The following is a 21,277-nucleotide window of genomic DNA, read 5'->3' as shown; positions in this document are numbered from 1 at the left end:
AAGCTTTTTAAATCTTTATTTCACAATGTTTAGTAATTATTGTAGGTGAAATTATTTAGTAAGCAAGCCAAGGTAAGCCAATTTTTCATGAACTGATGTCATTAGCTAAAAGTAAACTTGTTTTCTTTTTTTACACACAAATTAACATCAGGTATTAATTGACAGTCAAAGGGAAATTCTTGCATTGACCCCAAAATACCCCAATCCTAACAGACAGATCATTAATACAGACGCACAATGTGAAATGTCAGATTTATGGCAACTTTATGATGAAATATAACATTATGTGAAATCACATTTATGAGTAACCCAATCTGAACAGTCGCAGTATAATCATTACTTAGCATAAGGACATACTGAACTGTGCATCTGAGCTCTAGAGACACAAACATGCAAGAGAGCAAGAGAAGCAGGAATTTAATATAGAAAGGCCATCACTCATTTCAGACATACAAAAGACAAAATGGTGGGAGGGTGGGAAGGAGGGAGAGCCGAACTGGATGAAACAAGCACTGATAAAGGGTTCAGTATCACTGAGAAACAAAAAACAGCTACAAAACGAGCAGACAAAAAAAAAAAAAGAATCTATGTCTGTCATCAGGACAACCAATAAAACCAGACGCCAGCAAAACATTAAATGGGGAATTTACAACGGCTATATATTAGCGACAAGTGCTAGTCAGACTTTAGCATGTTATAAAATTTCCTGGCAGTATGGGCTTTTGTTTGGGCTCTCTAGCTCTCAGCCCACTCACAGCTCTCGTAGACACAGTCAGAGCCCATTCCTGCTTTTATTGGGATATACAGTACCACGTTCTGGGCTTTTTAAGCCAACGCCTGATCTCACACCAAAGGCCAGTCTGTCTCGTAGCTGGAAACCCATTCGCAATAAAAACCAGAGCAGGGGGAGAGAGAGAGAAAGAGAGAGAGACGTCTGTGTACTTAAACATTTTACGTGTGTTTATATTTTTCTTTCTCAAACATTCATTTAGAAAAATTCATTTGAAATATAAAAATATCACATTAAAGAACACTACTGTTATTTCCAAAACGGCCAAAATACATTCAGCAATATACACATAGACATCACATATATGCAATAAAATTTCAGGTTTAACACATCTGTATATAATAACTTATATTTGATTGTAACTTTAACTTAATAAAATTGTAACGCAATCATGTGCACCTTTAATAAAGCTGCTTTGAAACAGTAATTATTGTAAAAAGTGCTATATAAATGAACTTGAATTGAATTCCATTGAAATTGCTTAACTTTGCTAACTTTGCTAAATACTTACATTTAGCAAAGATGCATTTAAAGGTGCAGCAGGTGATCTGTCTAAATGCTAACCAGTTAGCATAATATCATTCAAATACAATCGCTCCTGAAATCACGAACAAACACATTAAAGATGACAGAGACCCACTAGATTGTGTCGTTCACCAATTAGAAAACTTTATAGTACTTTATAATACTACAATTCCCAACAAAAAAAACTGTATGATATCTAGTATGTTTTCGGTTATGTAGCAAAACTTGTCATAATGTGAAATATTTCATTCATGCAAGGATTGCTGGACTCAGTCTCTCACATGCTTTGTCCTAAAGCAACTATTGTATGCTTAGGGATTGGCCGGCGGGGTGCAGGAATTACACTTATTACTAAACCATACTTGCATGCTATTTCAGAGCAAATATTCAAAGTAGCATAGTAAACGATATAGGGAGCGCGTCACAGGCTGTCATTGTTCAAAAATGAACTAATGAGAATATAAAAGAAACTTCAGCTCAGTAAAGCAGGCTAGGTGGAATATCACTATTTACTGATGTTTTGATGTTAAACTAAATGAAAATCAACATTATCGATGCTGTAAAAGGTCCCTTATGAAACTGAAAATAGTCACATCAACTTTTCGCCGGAAGATTTCAGGGCTAAAAAACAAGAGAGAGAGAGAGAGAGAAGAGAGGAGAGAGAGAGAGAGAGAGAGAGAGAGAGAGAGAGAGAGGAGAAATTAAGAAAGTAAGTGTAAACAGTTTAGTCCTGGAAAATACTTTAAATATCAAAAGTGTGATGCATATTTTTATTTCAGTCTTCAATGTTTGGTAACAATTTAATTTAGGCTAAATTCATGGTATTAACAAACCACTAACTAACACTGCTAGCTTAATAAACTACTAATTAGCTGTTTATTATTAAATTGGTAGTGAGGTAAAAGTTGGGTTTGGGTAGGATTTGGGATGCAGACTAAGATCATACCTTATAACTACTAATAAACAGTTAACATCTTAATAACTAGGCAATAAGCCAGTAATTGAAAGCATGAATTGTGACCTAAACTAAAGTGTTACCCGATATTTGCATTTAAATATAAAAGATTAATATCATAAATTTAATCCTTTCAAACAAATGCAGACAAGGACTCAAATGCACCATGCAAAGTGCACCATATGTTTCCCATTTCTGCATTTAAAGTCATTTTAATATTTTGGTATTTATGATTAAAAATAAAAGTGTCATGCACAAATTCGGTTGCTGTATAAGGAGAGGAATGTAAAGGAGGATATATCACTTCTAATGTGTAAGTGCCTGCAAGATAAATATATTAAATATACAATACAAACAGATAATTTGAGCTTTTATGTTAAAGGGATAGTTCACACAAAATTAATTATTTCAAACTTTTATGAGTTTCTGTCTTCTTGAACACTAAAGAAGATACTTTGAAGAAAGCTGAAAACCTTTAACCAGTGACTATAGTGGAAGTAAATGTGGAATTGAAAGCTTTTATAGGTTTCCTGCTTTCTTCAAAATAATTTATTTTGTGTTCAAACCAACAAAGAAAACTCAAACAGTATTGACACAAGTAAAAAGTAAATTATAACAAAATGTCCAAGTTCATTTGTCAAACTAAACACCTCAACAAAAAATAAATAAAATGTTGTTACAGCTGTTACCTGACATTTGTGAAGACACTACCCACAGTGCCACCGCGCCGCTCACAGTGATATTATACTAAATTAAATTAAACTACATTGAAGGAGTGGTCCAGAGAGTATTTTTAAGGCTTGGTTGTGTTTATGGGGTCAGTTTTTTTTTCATATATCTTACTTTAATCATATACTATATAATTATATTATATAAATATAGCTACTCAGCTAACATGAAATGACTGTGATATTTCCTAGTTCCTCTGAAAGCCCGCCCAGGAGGCTCTGATTGGTCAGCTAACATAATGACAGCATCACGCCTCTACCAGCACACGCTTTGCCTCTACTGTGTAAATACTTTCAGTCAGTGTAACTGTAAATGACCTTTGTCAAATGCTAGCTATATATATTTATAATTCACTGGAACATAACTAAAATTAAACTGTAAGCACTTCTCTCTTTGTGTCGTGTCCTTTGGAAGCCCGAATTTATAAACAAAACAAGCTCTGTGAAAATATCAGTGTTTGGACAGCATTTTAGCTTTCTCCGCTATAACATTACAGAGCCTCTGGCCACGCCCCTTCGATGCGCAGAGTGTATGCGTGTTAACTGAAGGGTTTTTGACATCCTTAACCCGGATGTATTTTTTTGTAGTCCCCAAATTTGTTCGCTGTAGGCTTTGCTTAGCTAGCTCTGTAAAACCAATGTCTCCTTTTACAGTGAACTTTGAGCGTCTTACATTCAGAGATGTTGTTTATGTTCACACAGCTACATTAGACATTAACTATAGTTTAAAATATGATATCATAGTGGACCACCTCTTTAAATTAAATGGATTCATTTTAAAAATGTATCATTTCAAACCAGTAAAAAACAGAATCGCGATTTATTGGATTCTCTCTACTAAAATGCACTCAAAAAATATTTTTGGTGTTTGTTCAAACTACTTATTTAAAATGAGCTGAATCAACACAATGCTTGAGTTTTGTTTTGGACAACTTAATTGTTTTAAGTTCAATCCACTTAAATTTGTAAAAAAACAATTCATTTAACTTAACTGATTTGTGCTGGGACAACATAAAGGATTTGTGTGGAAGCCAAAAATTTTACAGTGTGGTTTACTTTTCAAAAGCATCAGTGCAAATCTAATTTTACTTTCAATTTTAAATTCAGCACACACATTAAGCCAGCGTGTTGTTGACATCCAGTCATTAATGGTGCCCCAAAACACTGATGAAATCTATTAAATCAATGCCCCTGATCTGTGGGTATTCTGTGTGCACTGGTGGATCTGGACATGTCAGTCTAGTTGGCATGAGTCAAAGCAGAGTGGCATCATCCACTCATGCCAACACAAACATCTGCTGCAGTCGTTATGACAAGAAGCTCTTTTGGACTGCTCCTCGTCCCCAAATCAGGAACGCCACCCATTTGGGTCCACTCCAGTGTTTAGGAGCTGATGGGAAAAACACATGGGCACAGAAGTGTGGCATAGGCTGGCAGTAAAGAACTTGCAACCCACATAAAGCAAAAGAGGTGAGGAAAACATCAGCATTGTTGTTACACATCATCTAAGATGAGACCTCAGCTGCTTTGACTCTATTGTGAAAGAGCAACGGCATCTGTAATTTGGGCAGGAGACGGAGGAGGCACAGCCCGAGGCACGGAGCCAGACAGTGCCAGCACACACACTGGGAATCACTACACACAGCAAGTCAAAGCACTTGCAGGATATCAAAATTAATGACAAACTCCATTACAAAGAGAGAAGAGCAGCTGCCTTTTCTCTAGCATGCACAATTCCAGACGACTCTTCTTATTTCAGCTCACATAATACATGCTAAAAACTCTTGACTCTATAAAGAGTTAAGGATTGCTTTAAGGAGTTTAAACTAAGGGCGACACAGTGGTTCAGTGGTAAGCACTGTCACCTCACAGCAAGAAGGTCACTGGTTCCACCCCAGGCTGGGTCGGTTGGCATTTCTGTGTAGAGTTTGCATGTTCTCCCCATGTTGGCATGGGTTTCCTCTGGGTGCTCCAGTTCCCCCACAAGTCTAAAGGCACGTGGTATAGGTGGATTGAATAAACTAAATTGGCCGTAGTGTTTGTGTGTGAATGAGTGTGTATGGGTGTTTCCCAGTACTGGGTTGCAGCTGGAAGGGCATCCACTGTGTAAAACATATGCTGGATAACTTGGAGGTTCATTCCACTGTGGCGACCCCAAGGGAAAAAAAGGACTAAGTCGAACGAAAATGAATGAATGAATGGGTTTTAGCTACACGACCAGGGTTACCATTAAGCCTTGTCCTTTAAGTATACTGGTCAAACACACAAACACACACACACACCCAACACACACACATATATATATATATATATATATATATATATATATAACAAAACTTGAAATAATGTGTTACTTTATTTTTATGATTTAGAATTTTATTTATTATTATTATTATTATTTTTGTATATAGTTTTATTTTGTTGAATGAATTAAGTTATGGTTGGGGACCTTAATTATGACACTGAGATAATGGAGTCTATCGGATATATGACTTGTATAGTAATGGACGTGAAGCAAAGCACACCAGGCATGGAACTCTAGGTGAAACACACCAACAAGGCACAGGTATACGGCTTATTCACAGATTCCCCATTTATGAGTTTTAGCTCCGGTTTAAGGGAAAATATGGTAATTTGATTTATTTATTTTGTTCAAGATTAATGTTTGATTTTTGATGTTGGCTTAGTGTTTCAATTTTCGGGATTCATTTGTGTTTGTTTGTTGTTTTCTCTCTAGTTCTTACGATGATTCATGATGCTATGTTGTGTAATGGTTCTATGGAATGTGTCACAATCACCAGAAATCTAATCCTTACAGATTGCTGGTAAACTCACAAATTGCATAGAACTGCAAATCCGCTGGTATATGGACTACAAGATCCAATCATGCACCACACACTCACACCTGTTCCAGTTTCCCACTGATTGCGAACACACACAGCTGAAGCTGTTCAGAACTGATTACATAGACTTTAAAAGCAGCACTGACATACACGCCAGTGGCTGAGTCTTGTTATACTGTTAATGAACCTTGACGCGTTTTTCCTTGCCTTGCCGTGTTTTTGACCCTCGCCTTGTTTGTTTATGTTGTCTGCTTACTGCCTATACTGACCTATCCCGTGTCTTTGACCACAATTCTAGATTTGCCTGTATAATAAACCCTGCATTTGGATCCGCAAATCCATTGTAAGCGTCACTTTACATTACATAATGTGACCAATAAATGAACCATCATTGAAAGACTTCATCATCATTTAACCAGGACACTATAATATACTGGAGAGAAATAGCTTATTTTTTGTGTAAGTGTAATTTATCCTGAATATATATTTTCACAAGTGTCTATCAGCTCTGATTCAGTTTTAATAAGCAATTTTGTTTCATTTTCCCCTTATGTAATCATAAAATGTGATTTTTTTTGCCTATATCGAAAGCAATTATTTTCTAACTTTATTAAATGTCATCTTTTGTACATGCATTTAATTAACAAATTGAGTTATTTTATACAACACTATAGAGATGATACATTTAAACAGTCAGTTTTAACAGCAAAATCCATCTTTCCACTGAAGTAGACAAGTGACATTTAGTTGCATTTACACATACATTACCGGCAAGTAATAATTTTGCCAAGTACGATGCAATCCTGGATAAACATCTATGTTGATCCTGGAACATCATTTTTGTTCGAAAAATGTAATACCTATTCCCTACCCCTAAACCTAACCATAACTGTAATTTATGCCAAAATCAGAAGGGAATAATAGTTGGATTGACAATCATGTAGAAGTGCATAACCTAACCATAAGCCTAAACTTAATATAAACTGTAAACATATCTCTTAATTCTGATTGGCTGATTGGAATGTTGTTCCAGGATCAACATAGATGTTAATCCAGTAACATGTCATACTTGGTGAAATCAGGTTGGGGTACATTATTACAAATATTGCATATTGTATTATATTTTATTACAAATATAATACATATTACAAATCTAAATCCTTCTCGTCTAAATTTTAGGCCTTCCTTCCATAGTTTGAAATTTAATCAGACTAACATTATTTCCCTTTCAAAAACATCAACTTTTACAGGACGAGTGTTAATATTAATATTTTCATTGAAAGAAAAACAGTTTCATTGTAAAATAAAACTTCCACTTAAAATGTTATTACCACCTTTTGGATTTTTAATATATACATCAATTCAATCCTTGGCAGCCAGGTGTTATCTGTGTGTACCTGTGCGGTCCAGGCGTTCTTCATGATCTTCTTGTAGATGAGAGCTGGACAGATAAAGCAGATCAGACTGCCCATGGTGGCTCCGGTCAGACCCAGGATGGTCTCCACTATGACACACACACAAACATAAAGTTTTATTTAACAGTTAGAACTATAAAAATAACTGTACGACATTAATAAGTTTACTCCATTAAGCTAAGGTCTTGAGGGTGTTGGTTAGTGGTTGCTATGGTTTTCTGTGTGTAGTTGTTGGTCACTGCATGATTGGAGTAATAGTCCTTTCTCTGATGATGAATTAAAAACTTCAGTATCATAATTGCCCTAAATTATGAGCTTACACTATTAAAGCATACATGAATATCACACCTAGACAATGAAACAAAAATTTCTTCTTATTGTCAATGTTAAAAACAGTGTGCTGCTTAATGTTTTTTGTGTAAATTGTTGAAAAACTATTGTATTTCAGGATTTTTAAAAGAATATGAAGTAAAAAAAACAGCATTTATTTGAAACCTTTTGTAACCGTGGTGTCTTTATAGTCACTTTTTTGATCAATATTATCTCTTTTCTAGTTACCAACCTTTACAATTAAACTTATTGACCTTTAATTAATATTTCGTTACACCACTTTAAAGCCTTTTTTTCAAATTTTTTAAAATGATGATGAGTCCCTCCCTGAAGCCCCCCCCCCTAAGGCAGACCATGTCGCCAGAAGTGAAAGAACAGTTGTTTTGAGGGGGGGAGGGGAAAGTTGCAGTATTAGATTAAATATTGTGATGGCAAAATTTATTTTACAAAATAATGAAGTGCACATATGCAGTTGAAGTTAGAATTATTAGCCCCCCTTAGAATTTATTTTACTTTTTTTAAAACATTTCCCAAATGTTTAACAGAGCAAGGAAATTTTCACAATATGTCAAACAAATTTTTTCTTCTGGAGAAAGTCTTATTTGTTTTATTTTGGCAAGAATAAAAGCAGTTTTTAGTTTTTTAATGGTTTTTTAAAAACCATTTAAGGTCAATATTATTAGCCCCTTTAAGCTATATATTTTTCGATAGTCGACCGAACAAACCATCCTTATACAATGAATTGCCGATTACCCTAATCTGCCTAGTTAACCTAATTAACCTAGTTAAACCTTTTAAATGTCACTTTACGCTGTATAGAAGTGTCTTGAAAATATCTAGTAAAATATTATTGACTGTTATCATGGCAAAGATAAAATAAATCAGTTATTAGAAATGAGTTATTTAAAACTATATATGTTTAGAAATGTGTTGACAAAATCTTCTCTCTGTTAAACAGAAACTGGGGAAAAAACAAAACAGGGGGGCTCACTTATAAAAGCAGTACTATGTACATTAAAAGTACAAAAGTAATTTGATTTCATGACAACTTTAAAGGCCTATAACACCCATCACACCAAGAACGATAAGGATTATGTTTTTTCACTAAGCAGATTTTGGCAAATACTCTTGATATTTGAAAGTACCAAAAAAAAAACACGCCCATAATTCAACAAGACCTCGCTTCTTTTTGATATCTCTGCTATAATTTCGAGGACACGCCCCTTACTGCTTATTGGCTGAAATGCTGTTTCTGGTCAAGTGTTTTCACATATAGCGCACCCTTAACGTCCGCTTAAAATCAAAATTTGCAAAGCTTATTTTACTAACTCACATTGCTATTCTCAAAATGAACATTAACCCGTGCAGTTAATAAACTAAAAAAATTGTTCTTTGTGGGTAATCTTCAATGAGCGTCTGCTCATTTGGAGTCATCATGGAGTGACGGTCCTTCTGTAAGGTTAACCTGAGGGCTTCCATAGCCACTGCATATTAATACCATCTCTTGCCATTAGTTTGCGCTTTAGGGAATGTTGTTCCAATATCAATATTCCATTTCAGTTGGAAGTACATCAACATACTCAAATTAAAGTCTCTGTGACTTATAGTACACATAGACTTTAAGACAATGATTATTCCAAGGATGGATGGATTCTAATTGCCTGTTAAAGAGCTCCTATTTTGCATTATAAAATGACATTGGTCGACTGTTTTCAGCGTGAGACAGAGAGAAATGCCAAGCATGGTCTTATCAACAAGTAGTCAGAGTGCAGAGTGTATGTGTGAGTCCAATGCAGAAGTGCAATAAAGCAATGCAGTTTAACACCAGCATATTCCTCTATTCTTAACCATAAGTAATAACAGTGACACACATTCAGTATTAATCCACACAGTGGCAAAAGCTGAACTATTTTTAAACTTGACCACACACGTGTGTAGGAACAGCTGATAGTGGCAATAGCAATGACAAACAACAGTGGATCGTGAGCTCACAAACGCTTTTAAATCCGTAAACAAATCGTCACGCGTTGCGTTTTTTAACGTGGTTTTAGACGCGATATGAAATATAAAGGAGTTAACCTGATACAGTACAAGCGGTACAAGTAATAAAACACAATTAAATACATAATTGCAAGCTAGAGAAACGAGGCAACCATTTTAATAGCACTTAGATAGACTTGTGAAATGGAGGAAGAAACTGATCCATGAACTGTGTACTGTAAAGTTCCTGTAAAGCCCCATACTTCAATGGTCTTTTCTGATCTTTCCTTTAACAAACGGCAGATGAATCCCCAATTGTAAGCTTGTAGATTGCTGTGCACTCATCAGAAAAATGACAGGAACCAGCACAAGGCTGGGGCTATAAGTCTGAGGTATTTGTGCAAAAATAAACCTTAACCACTGACTCTTCAGAGCCTCATCTTGGGTTAACACCACTAGCTTTCCCTCACACTCAGAGCACAGCGTCTTCGTGACATGATTCAACCGGGATCTGCTCCAGTGTTTTTTCTTCCTCTTTCTCTTTCTACAGTGTTTGGGGGGCAGGGGTTGGGGTATCAATTCTACGCTCGCAACAAATGGGGCGGGTCTTGAGTTCCATATGCACAAACACGCTGGCATGGCGATTCATTCGAACCACTTTGAGTCGACTCTTTTATAGATGAATCAATAGTTTTAAGCACGGTACACTTTCAGATTTGAGCATTAGCTGGATATTTCACTTAGAGCTGTGCTACACACTACATGAAAGATCATTTCAAAAACCCATAATAGGGGCTCTTTAATATTTTGATCAGCTGTTCTGAAAATCATTCATCAACTGTTGTGAAAATGACTCCAGCATCGCTATAGTTGTGGTGGAGACTTTAGAACTGTTTTTAAGATGTCACTGTGTTGGTGTGAACAAGATTTGCACAGCTTTAGGTAGCTAATTGCTGTAACACAAACCAAAATACAACAGCAAGCTGATCCAAGTAAGTGCAGAAATCCATTCCCACCAGCACTATATTCAGACCCAGCGTGAGGAGGCAGTTTAAACCGGAAAAAAATGGCAGAGGCAATCTACACCATCTCATCTCCTGAATCACCACATCCATCCTCTATCAGTCTTTCTCCCCAGACTGCTCCATCACACACTCCCCCCTCATCCCTCTATCTGCCTCCTACCATCCTTCCTCCACGCTGCCCTTGTGTTGCAAGGCTGGGCATTGGGCCCAGGGGGTGTTTTTCATCCTGAGAGCAGCCATATTGTTTTACTCAAATTTATGCCCCGCAGTGTCTGCTTCCCTATGGTTGGATTTGTGGCCACGAGGACACGCCGGTGGCCAGTGGAGCCGTCATGGAGGACAGAGCTATGCCTTTCCCCCATTCAATCGTCTCACCTTCCCTGCTCTATTAGTCTAATTGGGCCCGCTGAGCCAAATGGAGCCCACGCCAGCAACAGCCAATCTCCATGAAGAATGAATAAAACATGGCCCACCCCACCATCTCCTAAAACACACGTCTCTATCAGCTCGTTCTGCTGATAATGAATGGATGGTATAGTGAGAGGAAGGGAAAGGAGTGATTGACGAAGAGGTATTTTAAATGGGGGAGATGAAGTGTGGTGTGACGTCATACTGTTATTAGGGAAAGTGAAACTGAAATGGATAGGTCTCCCAAAAATGACATTTCTGTCACCATTTCTCACCCTCAAAGTCATTTTAAATTCTTTCTTTAAAAGATAACAAAAGGAAGATACCTGAAGGAATGTTGGAAACTGCTAACCATTGGTTTACATAATATATTTTGTTTTTCTACTATACAGCGGGAAAATAAGTATTGAACACGTCACAATGACATATATTCTAAACATATTTCTAAAGGTCATGTTGACTTGAAATTTTCCCCAGGTGTTGGTAACGATCAAAAAAATCCATATATGATTTTTAAACATCAGAAGAAATGAGTAAAAATTAAGAGTCTTCTTTAAACGAGCAAAATTATCTGCCAGTTCGGTAAATAAAATACTTGTTTTTGCTGAAACATAAGAATTTTTTTTTTGCATAAATTGTATATTCTGTATAAATACAGAGATTAATACAATTCTGTAGGTCCTGGTCAACTATAACTCGGACTCAACATTGCATATCTTGTGACTATTGTGAATGTGCACATTGCAATATCGATGCGGATCCAATATATTGCACAGCCCTACTAAAGAACATACTATTTCACTGTATTATTTCACTGTCTTTACAAAGAAGTGTCTGGAGTCATGAAACGATTGTCTAGTCATCAACTAAATATGTTCAAGGCTTTTTTATGTAGGCTACACTATGTGTTATTCACTTTTCATAATGGTCAAGTTAAGCAAAGTAAGTTTGAGCTGACAGCACGGATTTGCAATTAATGCATATTTAGGTAGTTTAATTACAATACAACTTCATCGTACATTTAGATAGCCAATAGTATTACACTACACTCAGAAATATATATATATTTTTACTACTTATTTAAAATGAGCTAAAACAATACAATTCTTGAGATTTCATTGGGACAACTTAATTTTTTTATGTTCAATCGACATAAATTTGTTTAAAGTGTTTGATTAACTTAATTTGTGTTGGGACAACAAGAATGAATTGTGTGGAACCCTGCATTTTTACAGTGTACCTTCTCTGTAACAAATGCAATTCATTCATGTTGTTCCAACACAAATTAAGCAAACAAAAATTAAGTGGATTAAACATACAACAGTTAAGTTGTCCCCCAAAAAAACTCAAGAATTATGTTGTTTCAGTTTGTTTTAAATTTGTTTTAAAAAAAAGCAGCAAAAAAGATTTGTACGGTGTAGCAATGTACAATGTTAAAACATTAAAATTACAGCTGTACATTATATGTAGACATTATATAGAGAGTAATGTAATGTATTTTTTATTTATGTATGTCATTTATGTATGTCATGTTTTTTATATATGTCATGTCAGCAACCAAGGCTATTTTCATGGCAAGAACATCTCAATAATAAATATACAATTAAAAATCAACAAACAAATGAATACATAAATTAAATAGGACTTTTGGCGCTAATACATGATAAAAATTCTAAAAATTTTCCTAGTGTTAAAAATGTCTTTAAGAGAGTTCATTTCATTAAAATGTCTTCTGGAATCATTAAAAGCTGGACAGTACAGTAAAATCTGTTTTCATTATATAGAGAGTAAATTTGACACTGGCTCTTATAGGAACAAATGCAATGTTTTTCCATCAGATTTTATCTGATTTAATTAATTACATAAATAAATAAATACACCAGGGAACTGTAAATAAACCCTGTTTAGTTAAAGTCAATGACTGAGAGATTAGCATGTTTTATTGAAAATTTGTTAAGTACTTTTGAAAAACAGCCATGGGTGACATTTATAGTTGTAGTGTTAAACAGACGTACCATTAGGAATGAGGATGCCAACAAACATGGTGCCAAAAACGATGCACAGAGTGATGCTCTTGAAGCGAAGGGGTGGCATATACCCTCCTGCGGCAAAAGTGCCATCTTTTTGCTAAAAAAAAAGAAAAGATAAACCTGTTATTCGATTCCAGGCTACATAGTTGTACAAGGCTACAAGCTTCTGAACAAGTGAAATGCATGTAAGGCTATTGGGTTTGGCATGCAGGCTTCATAAACCCCCCTCCGCTCTGTTGTCAAAATGCCAGATTTAACGACAGCATAAAACCCTTCGTCCGACCGCGAATCCAGCCGTGATTTGAGCTGATTCAGCGTGGCAGCAGCGGAGAGACAGCGAGCCAATGTCTTGGCTGCTTTATGGAGGAGATCTGGACCTGTTCTCATCAATCCAGCTCCTTTTATTTGCTCCTGAATTTAGCCTGCTGTCCGTGGAGGCTGGATCTTTGGAGGAAGGAGACTTTGGTTCTCAAGGGATCCATACTGAGGGACTGAGCTGGCAAATGCATGCTGACTGAGACCAGACTTGGGGTCTGACATCAGTGCTGTGTAAATCTGCTAGACTCAATGAAGTCTTTATTGAGTCCATTAAATATAGCAAAACACATCTGCAGCTGGTGCAGTTTATGCACATTAGGAAGAAGAAGACACCTGAGTTTGTCCAGATGGCACAAGGTAAAGGATGTCAAACAAGGGCCAAAAATAGTGTTTATATATATATATATATATATATATATATATATATATATATATATATATATATATATATATATATATATATATATATATACATATATACATATATACAGATGGCGACGCAGTGGCACAGTAGGTAGTGCTGTGGCCTCACTGGTTCGAGCGTCGGCTGGGTCAGTTGGCGTTTCTGTGTGGAGTTTGCATGTTCTCCCAGCGGTTTCCCATACAGTCCAAAGCCATGCGGTACAGGTGAATTGGGTAGGCTAAATCATCCGTAGAGTATGAGTGTGAATGACTGTGTGTGGATGTTTCCCAGAGATGGGTTGCGGCTGGAAGGCCATCCGCTGCGTAAAAAACATGCTGGATAAGTTGGCGGTTATCCCGCTGTGGCGACCCCGGTTTAATAAAGGGACTAAGCCGAAAAGAAAATGAATGAATGAATAAATACAGTTAAAGTCAGATTTATTAGCCCTCCCTGTTTATTTTTTCCCCAATTTCGGTTTAATGGAGAGAAGATTTTAACACATTTCTAAACACAATAGTTTTAATAACTTTTAATAAATTTCTAATAACTGATTTCTTTTATCTTTGCCATGATGACTACTAAATATTTTTCAAGACACTTCTATACAGCTTAAAGTGACATTTAAAGGTTTAACTGAGGTAATTAGGTTAACTAGGCAGGTTAGGGTAATTAGGCAAGTTATTGTATAACGATGGTTTGTTCTGTAGACTATTGAAGAAATATATAGCTTAAAGGGGCTAATAATTATGACTTTAAAATGGTTTTTAAAAATTAAAAACTGCTTTTATTCTAGCAGAAATAAAACAAAGAAGACTTTCTCCAGAAGAAAAAAATATTATCAGACATACTGTGAAAATTTTCTTGGTCTGTTAAACATAATTTGGTAAATATTTAAAAAAGAAAAAAAAAGGAAAAAAAAAAAAAAAACCAAAGGGGGGCTAATAATTCTGACTTCAACTGTATATGCAATGCAGGGTTGAACTCATGTCACTGCTGATTTGTCTATCAAAAAACATTTTACAGTGCCATTTAAAATAGGTCGGTTCAAATTAGTGGCACATGAAATAAAATCAGAGGCAAGCAACCAATGAAGTGCTGGAGCTAGAAAACTCAAGAGGCCACAACTGGGTTTATTGCAAGTTTAGTGAGAAATAGTGTAAAAACTATAAATAAATATTAGAATAAAGAGTATAAATCAAAAAGAAATTATAATCAAATCTGTTAAATTTATATTAAAAACATTTGGTATGGGGACAATATTCATTTATATTTGAAATCTGGAAGAAATGTGGAACCAGAACTTTACAAAATAACATAAATATTAAAGGGCACCTGTTTTACCCCTTTTTCGCCGACCTGAGTTCCAACCTCACCAGAGTAATTACTTTCTCTTTTTTTTTTTTCATTTTTAGTGTAAAGACATATATTACTGTTTGGGTTACTTATGTAGGTGCAGATATTTTTTATTTTTATTTTTTTGTGTGACCACCGCTACAAAGGACAAGATATCTATAAAGAATTTTGCACAGAATATATATTCAGATATTGCAGGAAAGGACATTGTGATATTTTAAAGAATAGTTTTGGAGATTTAGCTACCCTTTAATGTTCTCATATTTATGAAAAACAGTTCTAAAGCAGCTATTTCCTTGAAAAAGACGTGATAGTGTCATTAGAAACTGAATTGGAAATGACCTTATTTTAATATAGTCAGTCATGAACTGAGGTGGGTTGGTCTAAGGCTTGAAACTTCAGGGCTGAAAAGGAGTCCCACTCCGGCCCTGACCAAACCCGTGGATTTTCCGCAGCACCTGCAGATATAACCGCCATCCGCGCATAACTAGTGGGCGGGGAAACCACACTCCTACGTCACGTTGTGGTGGGCCTCAAAATGAGAGGGACTTGGATGCTATTTTAATATTAGGAGATAAAAAAAAGAGACTTATTGTCTTTATATCACTGGACACACTATACCTACACACAGTTCTGTCTCAACAGTTTACAAAAGAAGATTTTCAGGTGCCCTTTACAAAGCCAAACCTAATAGGTCAAGTAAATTTAGAGAAATTTTATGGTTTATTATTTCTCCTATAGTATTATACTGATATTTAAGAATGTCAGTAATATAATATATAATGTATTTTTATATAATTAAGGGTGTCTGTTTAAAGTAAACATTTCTGGGGGTCAAAGGTATCAAATCTTTAAAAAAAATCTTTGTCAGAGTGTTACCTGCTGCTCGAATAGCATGGTGTTGATGGCCTGTCTGCAAGGCAGGATCATCATGGGAAAGCCCACAGCCACAGACATCATAAAGCCCACACGGATCATTTCCGTCACCAGGTTAGATGGAAAGTTCATCAGTACGTTCCCGGCAATGTTATCTGTGAAGCTCACATAACCGAAGAACCCCACCTGGAGGAATACAGCACAAAGTATAGTTAAGCATTTGCGTCTTTGAACTCTCACAAAGGAAAATCTGTGCAATCTTAAGATATTTAAAATGAAAACAGCATTCAAAACATCTGTGCAAGGACAATATAAGACAGACTAGGTCATCGGTTAGAGGTGATCATTCACTTAAACTCTTTACAGAAAACTGTTTTTGGACAATCAGTTTTTTTCAGTCATAGCAGCCGAAAGATGGACTAAAATACCAGTGTATATTAGAGAGAGTACCACATTTAATATTTTTAAAACTGCTTAAAGTTTAGCTTAAAGAAAATCAAATATGCAACCACTAATCAGATTTAATTTATTGACTAAGATGTACTGTACTGTAAGTGTACACTACAGGTCAAAAGTTTGGGGTCAGTTTTTTTTCATGTTTTTTTATAAAGAAAATGATTCTGTTCATCAAGGCAGCATGTTTTAAATGTTTTAAAAATGTTAAAGTGGGGCGACGCTGTGGTGCAGTGGGTAGCATGTTTGCCTCACAGCAAGAAGGTCGCTGGTTCGAGCCTGAGTCAGTTGGCGTTTCTCTGTAGAGTTTGCATGTTCTCCCTGTGTTTGCGTGGGTTTTCTACGGGTGCTCCGTTTTCCCCCACAAGCCCAAATACATGCGCTATAGGTGAATTGGGCTAAAATGTCCCTAGTGTATGTGTGTGAATGAGTGTGTATGGGTGTTTCCCAGTGATGGGTTGCAGCTGGAAGGGCATCCGCTGCGTAAAACATGTGCTGGATAAGTTAGTGGTTCATTCTGCTGTGGCGACCCCAGATTAATAAAGTGACTAAACCGAAAAGAAAACGAACGAATGAATGAAAAATGTTAAATATTGAAATTTTTAATTACTACTTTCTTATTGTGTGTAGTTTCCAATAAAGTTATTAGTTCAGTCATTATTGCTTTTATTACTATTACTAATAATAATAATAATATTATTAATTATAATAATAATAATTAATATTCAAGTTATTTCTGAAGGATCATGTGACTCTGAAGACTGGAGTAACGAAGCTGAAAATTCATGTTTAAAATCATTGGAATAAATGATTAAATTAAATGATAAACTACTTTTGAACAGTTACTGTATAGTGCAATAACATTTCACAACTGTACAATTTGTACTGTATTTTTGATTAAATAAATGCAGCTTTGGTGAGCAGGGAAAGCTTATTTTAAAACATTTAAAAATCCTACTGACCCCAAACTTTTGACCAGTAATGTACTTTGTACTATTTTCTTTCTTTCTTTTATTTTTATAATGTTAAACTTGTTACAACTTCCTGCCCAGGGACTACAGATGTAATTTAACCTTATAGCTAACTCTGGCACAACATGTAAATAAATAAATAAAGGCGACGCAGTGGCGCTGTAGGTAGTGCTGTTGCCTCACAGCAAGAAGGTCGCTGGTTCGAGCCTCGGCTGGGTCAGTTGGCATTTCTGTGTGGAGTTTGCATGTTCTCCCTGTGTTCACGTGGGTTTCCTCCGGGTGCTCCGGTTTCCCCCACAGTCCAAAGACACGCGGTACAGGTGAATTGGGTAAGCAAAATTGGCCGTAGTGTATGTGTGAGTGAATAAGTGTGTATGTGTTTCCCAGTGATGCGTTGCAGCTGGAAGGGCATCCGCTGCATAAAACAAATGCTGGATAAGTCGGTGGTTCATTGCGCTGTGGCGAACCCAGATTAATAAAGGGACTAAGCCGAAAAGAAAATGAATGAATGAATGAATAAATATATAAATAAAAATCTGTAATGCATCGCCTTTTAATTAATTAATAAATCTATTTTTTTAAATGGTATAGAATACCAGGCTTTGAATGGATCATAAAAGCTGCTGCTTAATATTTTTTCTAAGCAAAAAAATATGTTGCTTAAAGAGGAAAGATAAATGTTTTCCTAAATTTATTTTTAAAAATGATGAAATAATTACCTTTTTTAAAAAATTTTTTTTTAAAAAGATCTTGTGAGAGATTCTGGCACAGTACTATGTGAATTCATATTTCTTTATTATACTTAACTAAACAATAAATCTAAAAAGAAATATCACTAGACTAACTAAGAGGCATTAAAAAGCTAATACAAATGCAACAACATTAGCAAAACTAATTTAAAATTAAAAACAGAATATATAACTTAAAAACGAATTTAAAATAAATAAAAACTATATATACACTGTGAAACATGTATATGACAAAAAGTCAAGAAAACAATGTTTTATTCTACTTCAACTTATTTAAATATAGTCATTTTCAATCAGTTTCAAAAATAAAAAACCTCACATTGACTTTCCTCTCATACATGGCATGTCAGAGCAAATCTATAATTTCATACGGGGTCACTTGATCCTGCTTGAAATGATCAGGACAAATACGTCTTATGACAATACACAGAAGCAACCCAACAGAGATCTGTGTCTCTTTGATGACCTCACAAACACCTCCTGACTGTGCAATGATATTGTTTTTACGTGATAAAAAACACACAAAAAAAAACAAAGATGCTTTTTTTCAAAGGTCTTTAAAGCCTTTTCGGCCCCCCGAAGGCCCTCTCAACAGAGAAACAAAGCAGTGCCTTCCCTCTCCGACCTCACTGGCCTTGATCTCTCCGCTGAGGAAAAGGTTCCCTTCAGTAGATACAGCAGGCAAAAAGTCCTTGAGTCCTGCCACAAAAAAAAACTCCCACTCTATTCTATCTACAAACCTTCCCCTGAATCAATCGGCTTTTGTTCAAAGCCAAAAGATGATGAAATATAAAAGTGGAATACAAAGAACACTGTGGAGAACGAACGAGCAATATTATCTCTCAAGTAATGTTTATACTCAGCTTCACGGGAGAGAATAGGGACCAGAAACATTCTGACGATGTCTTAAAACACATTCCTCACAAAACGGCCCTGAAAATATTTATGAAGGAATAAAAGGGCCACGCGTTTGATGTTGATGGAGCGTGTCAGTGTTTGCGGGTTATGGAAGAACGTGCCCCGTCGTCTGTTTCTCCAAGATCCAAGTGGGAATCGGGAGGACGTTCTGCCACCCACAGCAGGGGAAGGCCAGTCACCTGTGGGGCCGGATATGGATCTAAGAGCAGGAACGTGAGCAGACAGCAACTCTGACATCCTTGAATCTGCATTTTTTTCCCCATGTCTGAGGCCACGGGCTCATGGGAGCTAATAAGGACAGAGCAGCTACAAGTGGTGTAAATGACTTCAAATGCTCGTACACACTCTCTACATTTGGTATAATAATATATATGCATGAATGATGTTAAAAAAAGACTAACAGTCTCTCCAAGACTCTCAGTTCATTTATTACAACTCTAAAATTGTAAAGTATTACAGGGTTTCTGCATGTTTCATCAACTCAAGACTTTAAGACCATTATGAATGAGATTTTAGACTTATACGGGGCTAAACACTAAGGATTTTTTGTAATTCCCAGTTGGACCGATGGAACTAGAAAAAAACAAATGTAGTTATTTCTTAACCACATATTTTAATGCGTCAAAACAAGAAAACTCTAGTTGTATAGATGTTTTATTCAACATAATGATTATTTTTCAATGACAAGTTTAACGTTGTTTAAAGTATATTATTATGAGAAAACTACACAAATAAATAAAAGACAGTTTGAAATCAGAATTATTAAACCCCTTTGATTTCTTTTTTAAATATTTTCCAAATGATGTTTAACAGAGCAAGGACGTTTTCGCAGTATGTCTGATAATATTTTTTATTCATCGAGAAAGTCTTATTTGTTTTATTTCGGCTAAAATTAAAAAATAAAATTTTTTTAACCATTTTAAGGTCAAAATTATTAGCCTCTTTAAGCTTTACTTTTTTCAATAGTCTACAGAACCAACCATCATTATACAATAACTTGCCTAATTACCCTAACCTGCCTAGTTAACCTAATTTACCAAGTTAAGCCTTTAAATGTCACTTTACGCTGTATAGAAGTGCCTTGAAAATATCTAGTAAAATATTATTTACTGTCATCATGCATGGCAACGATAAAAGAACTCAGTTATTAAAATGAGTTAAGACTATTATGTTTAAAAAAAATAAACAGGGGGGCTAATAATTTAAGGCTTTTAATAATTCTGACTTCAACTGTAAAGGATATATGTCTATCCATATGTATATATATAGAATTGTGTAATTGTTTTTAGTTTTTTTTTTCCTAATAAGGGAATTTAATTAACAAAATTGCTGTAAATTGTCTAACAGCTGTTGTTAAATAACATCTCTTTACAATATTAATATATATATATAATATATATATATATATATATATATATATATATATATATATATATATATACTATATAATATATATATATTTATAAAAATAATTAGATAGATTGTTGGTGATTGGATAGGTGTTGGCCGATTGGGTAATTTAATTCGACAACTTTTACAATTACGACCTGTTTAAAATGATTTAAGACCTACAAGACAATATTTCAGTGGAATTTAAGATTTTAATCCTTTAAGTACCCCCTCAAGAAAACAAGTTTGGATTGCATTTCTTATGTCCTAATGTCGCTAGTTAAACACTCAAAGCATTTTTTTCAACACATCCCATACTTTCTAAAATATCAGCCTCAACCAAATGGTTGATATGTCGGTTTATGGTAAAAGAACCGTAAATAATACATGTACTATGAAAAATATGAAGCGTAAGACCAATTTATTTAAAAAAAATATTTAAAATAAAACATTTTTGAATACTAAATCACCTTTATTTTTGGAAAAATGCCATAAAATATTTCAGATTCTCATTTAACATGTTTTCTTTAAAAAATCAAGTGTATTAGTGCAACAGAATTATGTTTGTTTGATTTTTATTTTGTAAACCAACAATGCTGTGTTTGTAAACCATTATTTAAAACAGTATTCTTTAAATTACTTTATCGCGTCAATATTTTTAAAACAGTAAAACATGGTCAACCATTTGGTGGAAGGGCAGTCAAAGGGTTAAGGCCTAAAATTTTGCTTTTGAAATTTAAGATATTTTAAGACGCCGCAGACACCCTGTATTAGTACTTAACTTAAAATAGCTATTTCCATTTAAGTATATTGAGAAT

At 35.1% G+C, this 21,277-nt stretch overlaps 1 protein-coding gene across 1 annotated transcript in view; it reads right to left on the bottom strand.

Annotated features, from left to right (window-relative positions):
* Nucleotides 1–21,277, bottom strand: part of LOC130238100 (putative sodium-coupled neutral amino acid transporter 10) — a 52,726-nt gene that overhangs the window by 6,539 nt on the left and 24,910 nt on the right. Inside the window, exons 9-12 of the mRNA XM_056469009.1 lie at nt 15,983–16,165; nt 13,015–13,126; nt 7,239–7,345; nt 1,381–1,388 (exon numbers count right to left, since the gene is read on the bottom strand). Coding sequence (XP_056324984.1) covers nt 1,381–1,388; nt 7,239–7,345; nt 13,015–13,126; nt 15,983–16,165 — 410 coding nt within the window. The remainder of the gene's footprint in view (nt 1–1,380; nt 1,389–7,238; nt 7,346–13,014; nt 13,127–15,982; nt 16,166–21,277) is intronic.

This window comes from Danio aesculapii, chromosome 12 (genome assembly GCF_903798145.1).
Source record: "Danio aesculapii chromosome 12, fDanAes4.1, whole genome shotgun sequence".
Taxonomy (NCBI): Eukaryota; Metazoa; Chordata; class Actinopteri; order Cypriniformes; family Danionidae; genus Danio; species Danio aesculapii.
This window is presented reverse-complemented; position numbering and strand designations above follow the sequence as displayed.